Here is a 20,844-nt window from a genome sequence, read left to right as displayed (position 1 = left end):
CTTTAATCCCAGCACTTGGGAGACAGAGCCACGTGGATCTCTGTGAGTTCAAGGTCAACCTGGTCTACAGAGCGAGATCCAGGACAGGCAGGCACCAAAACTACACGGAGAAACCCTGCCTCGGAAAAACCAAAAGAAAAAAAAACTGAGAGAGCTAACCCTGTTAGGGATAAAAATTAACTGGCCCTAACTAAGGGTGTCTAAGTGTACCCTGGAAAAGGATCTTCCCAACTCCAGCAGCCATAGCACTCAAGTTGCCAAAAAAAAAAAAAAAAAAAATCAAACTGAAACCCTCACTATACAATTGACTGACCTAAAACAAAGCTGAAGCCCAGCCCTGGAGGGTCGGCAGTTAAACTGAGGCCACTGGTTGGAAAAGAGTGGGACCTCTAACCCGTGTGGGGGGAGAGCGCTGAAGAGACAGAAGCGCTTGAACTCTCACATTCTGGTGGGGTTGCTTCGGTTAAGGAAATAGTCTTGATGTAGAAGAAATGTGATAGTTGATTAACGGGCTTGTTGACGTAAAAACTACAGCGGGCATCCTAAAGAGAACAAGAGATAGTTTATTCTGGCGCCATTTTGAGTGACCGTGGCCTGAGAACACAGTTTCGTGTTACACCACACTCCATGTTCCAGCGTGGAAGCAGTTTCACGGGTTTTTGTTTGTTTGCTTGTTTGTTTTATAGTTTTACAGAACAAAGAGAATCAGCTTTAAAATACATTGGTGGGTACACCAGACGGATGGGCACAAACAGATGGGGCCAGCTCTAGGCCCAAGATGCCATCTGATGAATTCTTAGCTCTTGGGTTAGTGGAGGCCAGTGTGCCGCTAAGTTAACAGATTCTTAGAGGGTTTCGTTTATTATCACATGGTGTAGTTCAGATACACAGTGAGGCAAGGAATGGCTGTCCAAGAAGGCTAACATGAGTCCAAGATGAAGCAATTAGCCTCTGAACCTAGAAAATTCCAGTCTCTCCACAGTACTGGAATCCAACTGGTCCATCAGCCTCTGCAGACACAACGCCTTCCAGGAGATTTTTTGTGGTGTTTGTTTTTTTAGTTGTTTGTTTGTTTGTTTTCTCACAGACACAGCCTCTTCTCAGAAACGCTCTCATTCACAGGCTGGAGCCAAAGGGACTTGAAGAACATGGCTGGAAAATTGGTAATAAAGACATTTGGGGAAGAAGTTTTTAGATGGATCTCTCCAAACTGACAAAGGATGTGAGGATACTTATGTTCAGCGAAAGGTGACTTCTACAGAGGATCTGTGATCAAGTAGATAGGATGACCTGTTCTGTGAAGAGTCAGCTTCCTAGTCGCTTTTCTGTTACCGTGACAAAACGCCATGGCCAAGGCAACTTACAAAAGAAGGAATTTAGTTGGGGGTTCGCTTACAGTTCCAGAGGGTGAGTCCACGACCACCGTGGTGGGAACAAGGCAGCAGGCAGGCATGGTGCTGGAGCAGTAGTTCAGATCTTAGATCTGATCCCCAAGCAGGATGCAAGGAGAGCTAACTTGAGTGGTGGGGGTGTTTGAACCCCCGAACATACCTCCTCCAACAAGGGCACATCTCCTAATCCTTATCAAACAGTTCCATCAACTGGAGACCAAGCATTCAAACATATGAGCTTACCAGGGCCATTCTCAGTCAAACCACCACAGCTTCTTTCTCAGGCCTTCCGTGTTACTGCCCAGTGGGTTCATGAACAAAGTGGTTATGGTGGCAGAGGTGGAGGCTATGCATGTGCCCAACAACATGAACTTCCACTCACAAGGCCGGCCTGGATCTAGCTACTGCTGAACGGCAGATCTGCCAGCAGCACAGATCAACAGTGAACCCTCTGTTTGGCACTGGGGACAGACAGAAGGGTGTAGGTAGACAGGGAAAGCAAGAATGGACTCCGTAAGGCAGCAGCTTCTTTTCCCAGAAGCCATTTCAAGAAGAGAGACAGTAGGAAGGCCTGAGGGAGATAGTAGAAACATAAGTGAAATACTTTATGAAACTTAAAAACCATTTTGTGCAACTTAGAATCATGATGCCTATAAGGTAGGAGTTTGCCATCAGCAAGCTCTGATGTGTTAATGGACTGGCCATATGCAGCTCTGATACAGCCAAGCCTAAGACAGGCCTCGATATACTAATGAAGTAACCCCAAGGTCGCACTAATAGGTTGGTGAACCAGCCCCAAGTTGTGAACCCTGATAGGGCAAAGCTACCGCCCAGTAAAATGATACAAACATGGGAACTTTGGGAATGGTCTCAAGGATCCCAATGCCATGCTCCCAGGACAACGGCTTCTCTAGACTGTGCTGATACCCACCAGTGAGAGGACTTGAGATTGGCCTGTGTGTGGTGGCCCTGGCTTCAGTGACCATTGAATTCCCACCATTGCTGGGCTCACACACACCCACTTGCCAGCATGAGCGGCTGGCCAACATTCTCAAGGACTTCCTGGACCACTCCCAGTGCCATCCCTCCAGCCTGCCACAGCTGAAGGACTTCTCAGCGGATATGGGTTGGGTCTGCACGCTTCCGAAGTGTCCTCACTGGAGAAGATTACCCAGCAGAACCCTGTAGCGGCATTTACTGCATAAAAAAAAAAAAAAAAACTGTCCCCGCTGGGTGTGATGTCCATTTAACTTTCATATTAGGTATATAAGACATTATATATATTTATATTTTAAAGTATTATATTTTACATATGGTATTATAAGGAATGTTTGCCTGAATAACCTGAGCAAATTCAAAAGACAAATCTCATGTGGATATCCTAATTGCTGAGTGCCTCAGCCCACGGCCATGCTCTCTGCAGCAGGTGCCTTAACAGGATCAATATACAACAGGGGAGGATCAAGATACACAGGCGCCCTATAAAATACCCAGTCCCAAGTCCTGTCAGCCAACTCCCAGCTCTGGAACCCTCCCATGCCAAAGGGAGCCGTTTGCTTGCTTCAGCAGAACTGCAGCTTTCACTTTGGCTGTCTCAGTATTCTCTTTCCTAGAATTCAATTCTTGGTCCCATAAAGTCAGTGACCCCCAGATGAACACCAGCACTCCAGTTACAGACCATTCTCTAGGGTGACCAGCCAGTGATCTGATGGTAAGCAGACCACATTTGCCCCATCCTGGAATGGTATCGCTTTGCCCTTACTTGAAATAAATACGTATTCTGGCTATGAATCTGTCTTCCCTGAATGTAATACTTCAGCCCAAACCACCATGCTTATTATATATTGCACACAGCACTAAGGCCACAGAAGTCCAGCAGTGGGCCCATGCTCATGGAATTCACTGGTTTTACCACGTTCCCTGCTATCTATCCTGAAGAAATCTGACTTGATAAACAGCAATAATTATGTGGCAAGATGGCTGGGGCAGGGTCCTCAAAAAGGCTGTATACCTTTAGAATCAGCATCCAACAGATGGTACTGATTTTCATATAGACAAGACGCATGGGTCCAGGAACCAAAAGAAATGAGAATGGTTCCACTCTGACCATCACTTTAGTGATCCACTAGCAAAATTTGTCCTTCCTGTTCCCATGACTTTGTGCTCTGCATGCTATAAGTTTTGGTTCCAGGAGCGAGTGCTTCTGCCAGGAAGCACAACAAATGTTCCATTAAACTGGAAGCTAAGATTCCCCCTCTTCCTGGCCGCTTGGGCTCCCGATGCCCTCGGATCAATGGGCTAAGGAGCAACAGGACAGCTGACTGATTCAGACCTCCAGGAAGAACGAGGATGCTTCTCTCTCCACGATGGAGTAAGAAAGAGCATGCCTCTTGGTGTTACTATGTCAATGAGGATAGCTAACCCAGTAACCCAATCCAGACTGGATGGCAAATGGCCCCTCAGGAACGAAGGTGCTGGTCACCCCTCCGTGCAATGAACTAAAATCTGCTGAGATGCCTGCTGAGGGTCGGTGAGATGCAGAATGCCTAGTGGAACAGGGTAGGTAAGGCCGCACACAGCATCAGTTACGGTAATGAGGGCTGTAACTGTCATGAGCATGTCTGTCCATGTCTTAGTTTGAGTTCCTGTTGCTGGGATAAAAACACCATGACCAAAAGCAACTTGTGGAGGAAAGGGTTTATTTTATCCTGTAGTTTGCAGTCCATCATCCAGGGAAGTCAGGGGAGGAACTCAAGGCGGGAACTTGGAGACAGGAACTGATGTGAAGGCCATGAGGAATGCTGCTTCTTGGCCTGTTCCTCATGGCTTGCTTTCTATACCACGCGCAATCACCTGCACAGGGGAGGCACTGCCTAAGTGAGCTGGGCCCACCCGCATCAATTATTATTTAAGAAAATGCCCCCCAGGCTTGCCCACTGGCCAATTTTGTAGGGACATCTTCTCAGTTGAGGTTCCGTCTTCTCTATGACTTTAGCTTGTGTGTCAAGTTTAAAAACACTAGCCAGCACAGTCCTATTCTGTTCAGACAACGTTTGTGAAGATATGCATGTGATGTATAAACACATACGTTAAGCAGATATTTGTGTTTTCTTTCCTGTTTGTTTATAATGTAATATAAGACTGACTGAATAATATCAGTGGTTAAGTGCTGCAGATCTGTATTCCCAATCTTAAGTTACGGGACATTGAAAGACTAAGCACTCCCAAGGGAGTTTACCACCTGTTTGGAAGAAGGAATGTGTTTGAGGCTGTACATGAGACCACTGTATCATGTTAGGCAGAATTATGACCTTATTATATGTTGCCTTTGGAAATAACGCATGATATAAGGAGAAATGATCATGTGTCAAGTTGACATGAGGTCGATTTGTCAACTGAATCAGAAATCAACTAAAAGACAAGAAGTTGGACACTGGTGAGGGACTTTTCTTGATCAGGTTATTTGAGCAGGGAGGTCCGCCCTACATGTGGGTGGCGCCCCCTGGTGGCAGCCCTGATAAAAGACCCCAGAAGAAGTCAAGTCTGCTTTTGCCTGCCTCAAGACAAGGTGGCCTCTGTTGCTGCCACCAATTCCTTCACTAACGTCAGAGCCAGCGTCTTCAGGGTGAGACACCCAGTCTCTGGACTCAGCAACTACCCAGTTCCCTGCCTCTCTACTATGAAGCAGGTACTGTTGACTACCTAGACAACATCATGGAATCCAATCTAATAAATCCTTCCTTTATACATGCATTCTGTCCCTTCTGTTCCTCCCGAGAACCCTGATGTACTGAAAACGGATCCCAACACTGTCCACATCTTGTGATTGCTCCTGTGTCCGGGAAGCCCAGCTTTACGCACAGATTTCTGCCTCCTAGGGGGGTTCTTTCTAGAATCTTCTAGATCTGTTACATTGCTGAGTGCCTTGCCATTTTTCTCGCTGCTGTCATGGAGCCGCCAAGTTCTCTCTTGGTGTATGTGCTCACACACATGCGTGTGTGTGTGCGTGCGTGCGTGCATGTGTGCATTCATGTGTGTGAGGGTCAGAGAACAATCTCAGATATTGCCCCTCAGACACTGTCCACCAATTTTTTTTTCTTTTCTTGTTTGTTTGTTTTGAGACATGTTTTTCACTGCCCTGGCTCTTGCCTAGCAGTACAAGCTGGCTGGCTGGCCAACCTCAGCCTCTACCTGTCCCTGCCTCAGTACTGGTGTTAAAAACAAGCCACCACACTGGGCTTACTGTCCCTGGGTATTGAACTCAGGTCCTCAAGCTTACAAAGCAAACATTTTACCAACTGAGTCATCTTCTCGGCTCCCTTTAATCTCTTATAAACAACAACAAGAAGAAGAAAGTCTTTCATTATCACTAACACTTTTAGGAATGGAACTTTCCACCCTCTGTTCCAAACAAAGTAAGTCTCCTCAGACACAGCTAAGAATTCTTCATCTGTATGGGCTGACCCTTCTCCAGGAAAGACCACTGTGCCACTGAACAGAGCAAGATTTAAGTTGGGGACTAGATTAGTCAGAGTTTCTCTCTCTGTGTCTCTGTCTGTCTCTGTCTCTCTTGCACACACACACACACACACACACACACACACACACACACACACACACATGATTTATTGGAATGGATTGCAGGCTGTGGTCTGACTAGTCCAACGGCTGTCTCCTAATGGAAAGTCCAAGAATCCAGTAGTTGTTCAGTCCACAAGACCGGGTATCTCAGCTGGTCTTCAGGGTGATGGAATTCTGAAGAAGTGGGTTCTAACACCAGCAAAGGAATGCTTCGGCAACAGGATAGATGAACTAGCCAGTGAGAGTAAGGGCCAGAAGGCAAAAAGCAAAAGCTTCCTTCTTCCACATCCTTTCAAGTAGGATGCCACCAGAAGATGTGGCCCAGGTTTAGGGTGGGTCTTCCCACCTCAAACATCCAATCAACACAATCGCACACAGGTGTTCCCAGCTTAAATTTAGTTGATTCCAGATGTGTCAGGTTGACCATCAAGATTAGCCATCACAGAAGGTTTTCTGGAGGATTAACAAGATTCACAACCTTTAGTCTAATTAGCTAAAAGAAAGATGGGATCTAAATTAATAAAATTAGAGCCATCACAACAAACACTGAAAATATTCAGGAAATCATAAGGATTTCCTTTTAAAAATAACTACATTCCATCAATGTCATGTGGTGATATTGTGTCCCCCAATATATTGTGCACCTTAATAAACTTATCTGGGGTCAGAGAACAGAACAGCTGCTAGATAGACATAGAGGCCAGAAAATGGTGGTACACACACCTTTAATCCTAGCATTCTGGAGGCAGAGATCCATCCGGAGTTCAAAGCCACACTGGAAACAGCCAGGCATGGTGGCACATGCCTTTAATCCCAGGAAGTGATGACTGGAAGCAGAAAGGTATATAAGGCCTGAGGACCAGGAACTAGAGGCTTTTACGCTTTTAGCTTTTGAGCAGTAGTTTAGCTGAGATTCATTCTGGATGAGGACTCAGAGGCTTCCAGTCTGAGGAAACAGGCTCAGCTGAGGAACTGGCGAGGTGAGGAAGCTGTGGCTTGTTCTGCTTCTCTGATCTTCAAGCTTTAACCCCAATACCTGGCTCCAGGTTTGTTTTTATTTTTTTATTTTATTTATTTATTTTTTTTGGTTTTTCGAGACACGGTTTCTTGTTTTTATTAATAAGGCTTTCTCACAATTCGTGCTACAATATCAAAAGTCTAAAAGGAAAGGATTAATTTCTAGATACATATTATCTACCAAAGCTAAGTCAAGATGGGATAATTTAAATAGACCCATGTCATTCAACGGGATAGAACCAGTCATTGAAAATCTCCCAACTAGGGACTGGAGAGATGGTTCAACAGTTAAGGACACTGGCTGCACTTCCAGGGTCTCAGTTTGATTCCCAGCGCCCACACAGTGGTTCACAACCATCTGTAACTCCAGTGCCAGGGGATCCAGTGCCCTCTTCTGGCCTCCACGGGCACTGCATCCAGGCAGTGCACAGACATACGTGCAGGCGAAACACCCATACACGTAAAATAATATCCCTTTTTTAAAAAAATCTCCCTGGGAGAGCTGGTCCTGGTGGCATGGGTGAGTGAGAGCTAGCCCCAATTGCATCAGCTCAGGAGAACCAGCCACACACCTAGCCTGGGCACAGCAGGAGAGCTGGCCCTGGTGGTGCAGGTGCAGGACAGCAGGCTACCACCCAGGCCCAGATCCAGGGCTTTGAGTTGACCTGCCCCAACATCCACCCCATCTATGACCTGCTGAATCATGGGAAGGGGCAGGATCTCCATGACACAGCAACAACAGGATATCTGAGAGGAGTTCTGGTGAGGATGCAGGACTGATAGTGTAACAGAAGCCAGAGGCCTCCAGCCAATCCAACGACTCATTGCAATGGACATTTGTAAGTAAAGCTGTTTAGGCAAAGGGTGTACTGTAAGGCACACCATGACATACTGCAGCTTCCACAGTGAGATTTGTTTGCTTGCTTGCTTGCTTTGGGGGGGAGGGGGGGAGGTTGCAGGGGCAGAGGGCAGATCTGGAAGGACTAGGAAATGAGTGGGATGGGGTGCATGATTCACAGAGAATCAATAAAAAGTTAAAAAAAACAAAACTCACAACTAAAACAGCTTAGGGCCAGATGGATTCAATGCAGAATTCTACTGGACTCTCAAAGAATTGGACCAATTCTCCTTTAATTATGTGTAAGGTACAAAAGGAAGGAATACTTCCAAATTCCCTTTACAAAGCCATTATTAGCCTGATACCAAAACCAGACAAAGAGCCAACGACACAACAAAGGAAAGAAAATTACAGGCCAATATTTCTGATGAACATGGATGCAAAAAAAAAAAATCTCAATAAAATGCTTGTAACCAAATTCAAGAAAAATCAAAAAGATTACCACCATGATCAAATCAGTTTCATCCCAGAGATGCAGGGATGGTTTAATATATGTAAGTCAATAAAAGTGTAATCTACCACATAAACAAGACTAAAAGATAGAAAGTATATGATTATCTTATGAGATGCAGAAAAGTCATCTTAGAACATGTAGAAAAAATGTTGACAAAAATCTAACATCACTTCATGATGAAAGTCCTGGAGGGTCTGTGACATATCTCTACATAATAAAGGCAATACACAGCACTTCCTCAGCCAACATCTGGCTAAACAGAGGAAAACTCAGAGCATTTCCACTAAAATCAGGAGCAAGACAAGAATGTTCACTCTCTCACCTCCTGTTCAATATAGTATATAAAATCTTAGGTGGAGCAATAAAGGTGGGTGTAGGAGATGATAGAGAAATCAAGTATCTTTATTTGCAGAAATGATTCTATATGTAAAAAGGCTCTGAAGATGCCACAAAAAATCTCTTATGGCTGATAAACACATTCAGCAAAGTAGCAGAATACACAATTAATACACAAAAATCAGTAGCATTCCTACATACTAATGACAAACATACCAAGTATGAAATCAGGAAAATAATTCCACTTACACTGTGTGTGTGTGTGTGTGTGTGTGTGTGTGTGTGTGTGTGTGTGTGTGTGTGTATGTGTGGAGAGAGAGAGAGAGAGAGAGAGAGAGAGAGAGAGAGAGAGAGAGAGAGAGAGAGAAATTTAACCAAGGAAATGAAAGTCTAGTACAATAAATTAAGACACTGGGAAAACAATGAAGAATATACAAGATGTAAAGGCCTCCCGTGTTCACGGACTGGCAGAATTAATATCGTGAAAATGGCTGTCCTGACAAAGGCAATCTACAGATTCAGTGCAGTACACAACAAAATTCCAACACAATTCTTCACATAAATTGAAAAAAAATCTTCACTTTCATATTACAACACAAAAGATCTATGATAGCTCAAACCATCCTGAACAGCAGCAGAGAGCTGGAGGTATGACCATCCCAGATCCATCATGGTGCTGGCATAAAAACAAACTCATTGATCAATGAGGACCCACATAATAAACCCACACTCTGACACCTGTTTTTTTGTTTGGTTGTTTTGTTTTGTTTTCTAAATAAAGAGGCCAACAATACACAATGGAGAAAAGACAGTGTCTTCAACAAACGGCACTGGTCAAACTGGTTAGCTAAATGCTGAAGAATGAGATGAGATCTTATCTCTCAGCCTGCACAAAACTCCAAATGGATCAAGGACCTTAGACCCCATACCCTGGATGTTGTTAATGAAAGAAACAACTCTCACGTCAAAGGAATAAGGGATGTAGTTTATTCTGGAGCCAAATATGAGTGACCATGGTCTTGATACACAGATTTAGGTAACAACTTCATAAACTTTTTATAGTAACAGAACAAAGAAAGCCATAAAGCAAGACACTTTTCAAATACATTTGTGGGTAAAAAGCAGGTGGGGAGAACTCTAGGCCTTGGATGCTATCTGAAAAAAAAATGCTTGGCTCTTTGATTAGTGGGAAATCAGGGTTCTGATACGTTAGTACATTCTAAAAGTTTTTAAATCTGTTATCGAGATGTTAAACCAAGCTTTACGTGATAGTACAGAATGTCAGGTCTGACATGGGGGAAGAGAGTACAAGGAATAGCTATTGAGTAGGCTAAAGATCACCCCAAACAAATTGTAGTGAGACTCTGCACTAAACTGCTTGCAACACTTTCTGTTTTCCTGACAGATAAATTCTCAAAATACACCCTGATGTGCTGTCTCGGCAGTGAGAACCGACGCTAACAAGCTTGGGCCTCTCTGAGTGTCGGGATTACAGGTGTATGCCACAATTATAACGCCACCACTGACTCATTTCCTGAATCTTAGTTGTCTGTAGCCCGAAAGTATTTTATGGACTAGCAAGATGACTCAGATTGTGAAGTTACAAGTGGTTGCTCGATGTCATACGGGTGCTGGGATCTGAACCTGGGTCCACTGCAGGAGCAGCAAATGCTCTTAATCACTGAGCCACCTCTCCAGCTCCTTCATTAGAATTTTGAGAGAGACGCAGAAATGTAGACGAGAGAGAGGAAAGAAGAAAGAAAGAAAGGAAGGAAGGAAGGAAGGAAGGAAGGAAGGAAGGAAGGAAGGAAGGAAAGAAAGAAAGAAAGAAAGAAAGAAAGAAAGAAAGAGAGAGAGAGAGAAAGAAAGAAAGAAAGAAAGGAGAGGAAAGAAATTCCGTGTACCCTTTCCCCAGACTCCTCCATTTAGCAAAATTTTAAGTGTTAAAAGTGACATTGTTAATAATAACACCTGACAATATTCATTATGCCAGCAAAAATATGCCCAGTGCATCCGTTTATTGCTACAGCGACTCTCAACTATCTTTTGTTTATCCCTTGACTAAAACACTCACACGATCAGGATCCGGGAGACTAACTACAACACAGCTGTGCAGCCTATCCGGGACTTCCGCCAAGCCTTGGACACCTCCCTTCCGCCGTGGCCGACCAACCGTCGCCCGAGGAATCTAGCTACTTCCGCTTTCGGGGGGGGGGCGCCCGAACCCGGAAGCGTCAGCCCCGCTTCCATCGCCGCTCAGTCCGACATGGCGGATCTCCACCGCCAACTGCAGGACTACCTGACGCAGGGGAAAGCGAACAGGCCGGCGGCTGCGGAGCCGCTGCTCGCCGCGAGGGCAGCCGAGGAGCCTGCGGCCGGGGGCCGAGCTGCCGGGGCGTGGCTCGGGCGCGCGGCTCTGCGATGGCCGTGGGCCGGGAGCCCTGCCGAGCCGCCGCCCGCCGGCTCGCGGTGCCTCCCGACCGTGACTCGCGGGCAGCGCCTGGCGGCCGGCGGCCTGTGTCTGCTGCTGGCCGCGCTCTGTTTCGGCCTGGCGGCGCTCTACGCACCGGTGCTGCTGCTGCGCGCGCGCAAGTTCGCGCTGCTCTGGTCGCTGGGCTCGGTGCTGGCGCTGGCGAGCGCGGCGCTGCTGCGGGGCGGCCCGGCCTGTGGGCGCCTGCTGCGCGGCGAGGAGACGCCTTCGCGCCCCGCGCTGGGCTACGCGGCCGCTTTGGGCGCCACGCTCTACGCGGCCCTGGTCCTGCGCAGTACGGTGCTGACGGCGCTCGGCGCCTGCGCACAGGTAGCCGCCCTGCTCTACGCGCTGCTGGGGCTCCTACCCTGGGGCAGCGTGACGGCCCTACGCCTAGCGCTGGGTCGCCTGAACCGTGGGGCGGGCCTAGCCAACGCTCTCCCGGTGTGACAGCCCCGGTCTCAGGAAGCGGAACCAGCCGGGCGAGCGACGGTGCAGGCGCCGCCGCACTCCACGGTACCCAAGCGTGCAAGGACGAGGCACCAACTGGACTGTGCTGCGGAGTCCCTGAGCTTGGAGCACCTGCCACGAACTGACCCCAGGCTGGCGGTCTCAAAAGGTCCTTGGGCTTCAGCATTCTGAGGTTCGAGGCAGCATGCTCCCCGAAAAGACTGGATTACCTGATTGGTAAACACTGTGCTGTGGAACTGTTTTCCAACTAACTGGCTTTACATTTAAGGGAGGAAAAGAAAAACAAATAGCTTTTTGACTTGGCTGCTTTCGTGGCTTTGGAAGAACTGCCATCTCCTCTTTGTCATTTAAAAAAAAAAAAAGCAGTGGTATACGTGGTTGAACCTAAGGTTTCCGTTTTGCCGCTCCTTTTCAAAGCCTCCTTTTTGCTATTCACTGTAAATCAATCCAGATTATCAGATTAAACACTAAATTTAGCCACTGGATTTAAAATAGTGAGTAGTTAATACATTCTACCTCAGGTTTTTCTTCTTCAGTTAAGTAGTAAATACGGTGCTTTATAATATTTAAGGAAAATTAATCGTAAAAGCAATACACCAAAGAGCAATTTCCTGGATCAAGAGGCTAGATATCCAGTATGATGCGTGCAAAGTTTGCAAGGGTTTCTGCTTAGGAATCCTGGGACTACAGGAAAATCTTACATCTGCAGTTATTGTATTTGCTATAAACGAGGTTTTGCCAAGTGTTCACTATTCCTAACATTATTGCTTTTTAAAGTACTATACAATTTGATAATAATGCAATGTAAAATGCTTTTCATATATAATTGTTTTTGTTGTGCTGGGGTGAATCAACATTTAAATCTATCACAATCTATTGTCAAAAACTGGATTCAGTATTGAGTCTTGATACACTAGCAAGTGAAGTGTATTTAGAAGCTTAGAATTTTATCAGTGGTTCTCAGACCACATTTCATCAGTTCATTTGTAATACTGGTGAACTGTATAATGTTTTCATGTTCAGCTAAATTGAGAACCACTTCTGTGTACTGACTGACTTGTACAACGTGAAAGTTAACTGGTTTCCAGGCTGCCCAAATGTTGCCTTAACAGGATAAGGTCAGACATCAGCAAATTGCTACTTGCTGCAGTCCCCCATGTGATTCCATATTGGCTAATAACCCCTCCATAGACTTCCCAGCTACCATTCTCTCCAGCGCTCCCAGGCAGTAAATAGGGCTACCTACCACTCAGGAAAAGAAAGGCTGTTTGCAAGTAGTGATGTGCACATTTTTTAATGTTACTATACTTAAGATATTAAAATTGTCTCAGGAATTCATTACTTGAAAGTAAGTTTTATAAACTCTAAGCACAACATCTTACATTTTGACAGCAGTATTTAAAATGCTATATGTAAATATTTAATGTATAATGTAGAGGTTCTGTTTATAAATTAATTCATTCTCAAAATGTGACCCGGATGGTCTCTGCATCCCTCTGTAGTTTCATGGAATTTGGTTGGAGGTTGTTTTGATGCTATGCCAGGGGAATGCAAGTGAGGGGGAATACAGCTTCCGATAGTGTAGGTACCGACATTTTTATTTATTATTTATTCATTGGTTTTTCCAGACAGGGTTTCTCTGTGTAGTTTTGGTGCCTGTCCTGGATCTCACTCTGTAGACCAGGCTGGCCTCAAACTCACAGAGATCCACCTGCCTCTGCCTCCCGAGTGCTGTGATTAAAGGTGTGAACCACCACTGCCCGGCCATTTTTATTTCTGAAGTAAAAAGAAAATGGTTTACTTGAAATCTTCAGGTTCTAGCACCCAAATAATCAACATTTCTTCACTCCATACCCAGAGCGAGCCAGGGGAAGATTTCTGTGTACTTGTCCAACTATATCTCTTTTCAACTTGCCAAGTAAACCTGTCTTCATGTGCTAAAAAGCTGGTCATGTTAGCAAAGCTGTTAGCAGCTCCAGGACTGACCTTTTAATGAAAGCTTTCTTAAAAACAAAACAGTGGTCAGGGCTGAAGAGACAGCTCAGTGCTTAAGAGCACCAGCTGCTCTGGAGGAGGACATGTGTTCAATTCCTAGCACCCACCTGGTGGTTTACAACTGCCTGTAACTCCAGTTCCAGGGTATCTGATGGCCCTCTTTCAGCCTCCAAGGACACCAGGGACATCTCTGGTTTTGGAGGGGTAGGGAGTAGTGTGAGACAAGGTCTTGTGTATCCCAGGCTACCCTGAAAATTACTATGTAGCCATTGAACTTCTGATCCTCCTGGCTCTAATTCCCAAATGCTAGGTTATACATGTGTGCCACCATGTCCAGATGTCCATCTCTCCCTCTCCGTGTGTGTGTGTGTGTGTGTGTGTGTGTGTGTGTGTGTGTGAGAACTGAATTCCAGTCCCTGTATGTGCTCTTAACTGCTGAGCCATCTCTCCAGGGCCTACCTATGTTGTTGTTTTATGGGGGCAGGTTAATTTTGAGATAGTTTCTATGTAGTCCTGGCTGTCCTGGAACTCTCTCTGTAGACCAGGCTGGCCTTGAACTCAGAGATCCACCTGCCTCTGCCTCCACACTCAGCTTTATCTGTTTGTCTGTCTGTGTGTTTATTTGTTTATTCGAGATAGGGTTTCACTGTGTGGCCCTGGCTGTCCTGGAGCTCTCTCCACAGACCAGGCTGGCTTTGAACTTACAGAGCTCTGCCTCCTTAGTGCTGGGATCAAAGGTGTGTTGCTTTTTTAACGCAAGAAACCTGTCATGGTAAAGAACTTGGGTGCACTCTGTCTTCTACCCTAAACCCTGAAGTCGCCATAAAGCAAATATGGGAGAGGAGATTGTTTCTGAAATGCGGACACTTTGTTCCACTTGAAGTGCAGGAGAATGAAGATACATGTAGTCGATGACGTCAGTTTACACCAGGTTACTTTCCCAGTGAAGACAAGACACTCAAACCGGAACTGCGAGGAGATGCATCCAAAGGAGATCCTCTGGTTGAGCACCCAGAAGATTCACGTTTTTCTTCAGGTGTCATTTGCTACCCAGAAGAGCAGGTCTGAGGTTTTGAGCCAGCCCTCTTGAACTATGGTAGAGCAGTTTTAAAGTATTCCTTACCGTACAATAGACAGTGTAACAACAGGAAGGTGGAAATTACTCGGAAAGCACAAAGCTAACATGAACGTCAGTCACCTGCCGTGGGTAACAGTAGTAACTGCACCCAACAGGTCAGATCCAGTAGAAACCAGAGTTCCTTAAGGCAAGCACTACACAACCGGTTGTTTTGTTAATTCTTGAGTAAATCACATTCTGTATTCATACAAAACAAGGTTTTTTTTCTCTGACAAACTGTACATATAGAAATAAATTTCCAATTGGACATGAACTCAACTTCGTGGAGGTGCTCCATTTCTTACGACACGTTAAAAAAAAAAAAAAAAAAAAGATTCCAGCTTTCATCTTCACAAACAACATGGGAGGGAGCGTTAGGGCGACGAGGTTGGACAAGACAAACGGGGCCAACTACCCTGGGTAGTGGCAGCAGTCTCTTCATCGTGATAACCGCATTGGGCTCCTCGAACTCAGCTGCCCCAGAAGAGCTCGGCTACAGTGGTAAAGGCTTCTTCCCGCTTCCTTGGTGAGTCCACAAGAACTTCTTAAATACTATGCAGAGGCCCAGGGCTACTCAGCCCCTACTTCTACCGACCCCTCCCACCACCCCTTGAAGAGCCTCTCCGTGGAGGGCCAGAGTTCATGTTACTCCCTCTACCCCAGTTACTGCCACTCCGGCCCCCTCGAGAAGATGAGCTGCTGCCTGGAGGGCCACCGAAAGGTTCATCTCTGTGGTACCCATCATGATGGTCTCCATCCAAAGAGCTGGAACGTCCGGACTTTGGCACTCTCTGGGAAGGTCCTGGGCCTGTTCGGCCTGAAACAAAACATGATTCAAGACATGACATTCCATATCATAGTGGCTGCTTATCTGTAATTTCTGGTACAGCTTTCGCTCACTGATCACAGTGGACCACCAGAAGGTCCTAAGGAGATACACAGTGGCTTTCAGAGCACAGAAGCGGGTTCCTCTGTCCCTTCTGACCTCATTTCCACCCTGGCTCATGGCCTCAGCATCTGTGGAGGCCATCCATCCCAGGGCTGTTGGACAGAAGGCCAGAAGCCAGCCAAACACTGCGAATCCCCAGGAAACCTGCATCACAGCTGACGGTGTTTTTGCACATACTCAGAAGCACCTAAGATACATAGGCTGCTGCAGATGTCAGCAACAAGGGCTCCAGTTGGGGCTGTGTGTGTGTTCCATGACATGTGGCACTTTGACTCCCTACACATGTTTAGTGATGTTAAGATATTCTCAAAGAACAAAAATAAACTGGCTTTCAGAGATTGACTAAATTTGACTTGTTTTCAGAATTAGGATTCCCAGATGTTTAGCTAGAAGGAAACTCTTAAATAATCTTTCTTATGCTAGTGAGATGGCTTGGCGGGTACAGGCACCTGCTACTAAACTTAACAACCCAAATTCCATGCTCAGGACAAGATAGGAGAGGAGCAAGTCCGGCAATTGTCCTCTAAGTTCCACATGTGTACACAGCACCCACGTACAGACATACAAAGCAAATACAATTAAAAAACGTAAGAGAAAGCCGGGCAGTGGTGGTGCACACCTTTAATCCCAATACTTGAGAGGCAGAGCCAGGCGGATCTTTCTGAGTTCGAGGCCAGCCTGGTCTACAGAGCGAGATCCAGGAAAGGCGCAAAGCTACACAGGGAAACCCTGTCTCCAAAAACCAAAAAAAAAGTAAGAGAAGCTACCTGGGGAGAGAAAGCCAGCTTCTTCAGTGGTGGGCCCCATGATAGGTTGCCCATACTGCAATGGATGGCACCCCATACCCATGTACACATGCACAGTGCTAACTGAACTCAGGTTATACAAACAAGAGAGAGATATATTAAGTTGGGAAGGTGCCGTGAGGGGATTGGGTCTGGGATGAGCTGACCTAAGTATTTTGTGTTTTAAACTGTGTAATAAATTACCAAAGAATAAATACAAATTTTAATTGTTTTCTTCAGCTCGGTGGAACTCAGTGGTACAGTGCTTTGCCTACTGTGTGCCTAGATCCTGTGTTTCAATGCCAGCACTGCAAAAATAAAGGAATCCATAAACAGAACTTTTTCTCCTGAACTGATGTGATTGGCTCATCTAGAGCATGTTCTTCCAACACGACCGCCAACTCTATTTTGTCTGAAATGTTTAAATGGAAGTTAATCAAATGGAGATGAAGATGTGACGGGAACTTGCCAAACAATAAGCTTGGCTGCTTATTATGCAAAGCATGTTAGGTCAACTCAACAGAGCTGTCATCTGGCCACATGTCCTTGGCCAGGGCACCCTGATTGCTCAGGAATTCATCTAGGACCACAGTACTGCATTTAGCTGCGGGGAGGGAGATGTACTAGATACACACAAGTCATTCTGGAAAGACTGCAGTGAATAAGGTGGAGCATCCAGCAGCTTCCTTTCCAAAGCACACCACACAGGCCACCACCACCCAGCCCACCCTAAAGCCAGACTTGTAGTCACTGTCACTGGCTGCTACTCCTGGTTAAAGTGCCACGCTGAAAAGCAAGGTACAGAACCTGGGAGAAGATAGCTCTCCCTTCCCTGAGAGGATACCCGAGGGCTCCAAATAGCCACTGGTGGGGGATACAACTGCCAGGGGTCAAAGGAGCAGAGCAGAAACCCCGAACGAGGACCTCCCGGAGAGTCTGCAGCTCCCCCAGCCGTGGCAAACAAACCACACCCACACAGAGGCAGGGTGGAGGCCGCCGCGGGGACAGACTCCTGCAGCTCTGGGATGGGCTGCAGCCCTCTTACCTTTGCTTCCTCGGTCCTCCGAGGGGCCTCCCTGGGCCTCCATCTCTCTGTGTTCAGAAGTGCCCGACCCATCATGCCAGGGACGCTTCCGGGGTGGTAGGGAGGCCATGTCCATGCCTTGGAGAGAAGAGGAGCGCTCTCTGCTAGCTGGTGAATGGCCATCATGAGGGGGATGATCGGGGCGGGGAGCATCACGAAAATGTTCATGACCTGGTCCTGAAAGGAAAAGCGAAGGTCCATGGTTAAGGATCTGACACTATCGTCTCAGCCACTCAGTGCTGCCCAAAGCAACTGGGAGTGAGGTCGCTTCGAGCAACCTGAGAGCAGGAATGTCTACGAAACAGACCGGGTTGAGTCACACCACGAATTCGAAAGAAAGGAACTCCTCCTGGGATAAGAGGAGGCAGGACTCCGGTTATCATCACGGTCTTTAAAACTATTGAAGGGGCTAGGGAGCTGGCTCAACGGGAAAGGGCTTGCTGTGCGACTAGGGACCGGAGCTCAGATTCCCACACCCACATAAAAGCTACATGTGCATACGGTCCCAGGGAAGGCGGCTGGCTAGACTAGCCAAATCAGCAGGCTCCTGACTCAAATGAGAAACCCTGCCTCAATATCTAAGATGGACAGCCACCAAGGAAAGTTGTTATCTGGCTTCTATACACACGCAGACACAAGCATCCCACCTGTACTAATGTATACCCACAAACATGTGAACACACATACATACACATGCATAGCTCACATATATACACATAAAGTTTACTGAGGACTCCAAAAAGTCCACTAATAAAAAATACATCTACTCAGCTGGACGTGGTGGTGCACACCTCTAGTCTCAGCACTCGGAAGGCAGAGGAGGAAGATCTCTGAGTTCGAAGCCAGCCTGTTCTCCATGACTGCCAGGGCTACATAGAGAAAACAAAAGCAAAACAACAAAAACACATCTACTAATTTTATGGTATGATAAATCAAGATGAGGAAAATTTTAATTCTTTTATCCTTATTTTCCAAATAGATGACAATTTAGTGAAAAGAACAGTATTATTTGTGTATGTGTTGGTATGTCTGGAAGCCAGAGGCCAATATAAAGTATCTTCCTTAGGTCTCCATCTTTTGGATTTTTTCCTCCTAAAGCCAGGATCTTACTATGTGGCCCTAACTGGCCTACAATTTGCTATGTAGATCAGAATGGTCTCAAACTCAGAGAGATTTACTTGCCTCTGCCTCCTGAGTGCTAGGGTTAAAGGTGTGCATCACTCCTGGCCTCACAACTTTATGAGACAGGGCCTGATGCTAAACCTAAATCAGCAACTGACTCAACAGGCTGGTCAGTGAGCTCTCGGGATTTCCCTCTCTCTGCCTCGTCACTGTGGAATTCCAGATGCTACTGCCAAGAATGGCTGAGGATTTAAACTATATCCCTAACCCAAATGAATTGTTTTATCCTTTTTTTTTTTTTTTGGTTTTTCGAGACAGGGTTTCTCTGTGTAGCTTTGGTGCCTTTCCTGGAACTCACTTGGTAGCCCAGGCTGGCCTCGAACTCACAGAGATCCACCTGCCTCTGCCTCCCGAGTGCTGGGATTAAAGGCGTGCGCCACCACCGCCCGGCTAGTAATTGTTTTATACTTAACACAAATCTCTTTACTATCTTACTTAAGAAAAAAGGAAAACAAAACAAAACAAAAAAAGCTGGGTTCTCCCACCTATTTCTGCATTAAATCTATTGAGATAAAACACTTGAACAGACAGACAAGAAGACAACTGGCCTCCATGGAGTAAAACTAGAAAAGACAGACCCTGGTGATGGGCCCTGCTCTGGGAACTACCAAAGCACAAGCACATCTCCTTCCTTACCGGGCTCTCGGTTTCCATCCCAGGAATCTGGTTTCCGTCCTCCTTCAAAGCGAGGGAACTCGTCAGGAGTGGGGAGTAGGCACTTCCTGGATCCCCCTACGAAGAGGAGCAAACAGACCGCTCAGAGGCTGCCCAGCTGTGCTCAAGGCTGCTGTCCCTCAGACCAGCTGTTCTCAACTGCTCACCTCGTGGGTTGGCACGGCCTCGCCCTCTGAGATCTCGTCCTCGGGATGCTTCATCAGAAGCATCAAAACCCTCTTCTGGACCAAAGTCATCAGGACCAGGAAAGTTGTCCCTTCCTCTTGGTGGAGCACGGCCTTCATGTCTTGGGGGGGCTCCTCTTCTAAAGCTGAGAACAAAAACACAATGTCCACCTTCTGAAATACATTACTCTTAAGTATGGAGATAACAGAAACTTTAATATACAATGTGAATGGAGATAAAAACACGGTCTATTTATTGAAGTTTCACTTTACAGCACTAACATTACAGTCCAAAGTAGATGGAAGGCAACAACGTAGCAGAATGTAGGTTACCTCGCTGACAGGGATATACCAAGTTCTTTCCGTGCATTACTCTGTCTCATTCCCTCCTCACCAACCTTTCCACTACAACTGGTACCTTTTGTTGTATTTTTTTATGATGAACAATCTTTTTTACATACACAGATGGAAAAAGGGGTGCTGATCATGACTTGTCTGGGGACATGCACTCTGTGTATTGGCCCAGCATATAATCTCCACTCTGGTGGTCTGAGTGAGAAAGGCCCCACAGGCCCAGGCTTGAATACTTGGTTTCCAGTTAATGGAATTGTTCAGGAAAGATAAGGAGATGTGGCTTTGTTAGAGGAGGCGATTCACTGAGAGTGGGCTTTCAGGTTTCAAATGCCCATGCCAGGCCCAGACTGTCTCCCTCTGCCTGCTGCCTGGGGATCAGGATATAAAGCTCTCAGTTATTGCTCCAGTGCCTGCCTGCCTGCTTCTCTCCATGATGATCATGGACTCACCCTCTAAATCTGAACAAGCCCCACTTAAAATGCTTTCTTTTATAAGAGTTGCCTTGGTCATGGTGTCTCTTCACAACAATAGAACACTAAGATACCAAGCATGAGCCAGTTTGTATGGTTTTTCCTCCAGTTCCCTTTTAATTACCTTCTTTGTCCCCAGGTAGCATGACCAAAGCATCTTTACTGTAAGCACAGCAGACCTGGGTCACAGTAGAACAGCACAAGAGGCACGATGGGCTAGGACAGTCTTAACACAGCATATTCTTTCCTGTGCCCAGGCATCCACTGTGCCAATGCCCTGGGTACAAATGGAGTCTCCTTCACCTTTATACTGATACGGACGGCTTGTGCCCCCCTAAATTCCTATACTGAAGCTCTAATACCTATTGGTATGGTATATAGGTATGGTACAGATAGCTGCCCCATACTCTTGGAAGTCAGTAAGCAGAGTTGTATGAGGATATGAAGGTCA

General features: G+C 46.3%; 2 protein-coding genes across 3 annotated transcripts in view; one reads left to right on the top strand and one right to left on the bottom strand.

Moving 5' to 3' along the window:
• Positions 1-9,075: 9,075 nt before the first annotated feature.
• On the top strand, positions 9,076-13,092 carry Sft2d3 (SFT2 domain containing 3). The gene has a single exon (XM_052741768.1). It carries the CDS (start codon positions 10,944-10,946, stop codon positions 11,595-11,597), a length of 654 nt encoding a protein of 217 aa, XP_052597728.1. The 5' UTR covers positions 9,076-10,943; the 3' UTR covers positions 11,598-13,092.
• A 1,804-nt stretch (positions 13,093-14,896) lies between these two features.
• Wdr33 (WD repeat domain 33) overlaps positions 14,897-20,844 on the bottom strand; it is a 113,037-nt gene continuing 107,089 nt past the window's right edge. For both annotated transcript variants that reach the window (XM_052741763.1, XM_052741762.1), the window contains 4 exons: positions 19,552-19,715; positions 19,367-19,462; positions 17,510-17,725; positions 14,897-15,547 (listed from right to left, as the gene is read on the bottom strand). In XM_052741763.1, coding sequence (XP_052597723.1) covers positions 15,318-15,547; positions 17,510-17,725; positions 19,367-19,462; positions 19,552-19,715 — 706 coding nt within the window. In that variant the 3' untranslated portion in view covers positions 14,897-15,317. The remainder of the gene's footprint in view (positions 15,548-17,509; positions 17,726-19,366; positions 19,463-19,551; positions 19,716-20,844) is intronic.

This window comes from Peromyscus californicus, unplaced genomic scaffold, assembly GCF_007827085.1.
Source record: "Peromyscus californicus insignis strain IS unplaced genomic scaffold, ASM782708v3 Scaffold_17__1_contigs__length_78620276, whole genome shotgun sequence".
NCBI lineage: Eukaryota > Metazoa > Chordata > Mammalia > Rodentia > Cricetidae > Peromyscus > Peromyscus californicus.
This window is presented reverse-complemented; position numbering and strand designations above follow the sequence as displayed.

Excerpts from the sequence above, each read along its gene's own strand:
- Sft2d3 (XM_052741768.1), top strand. The coding sequence starts at position 10,944 with ATGGCGGATCTCCACCGCCAACTGCAGGACTACCTGACGCAGGGGAAA.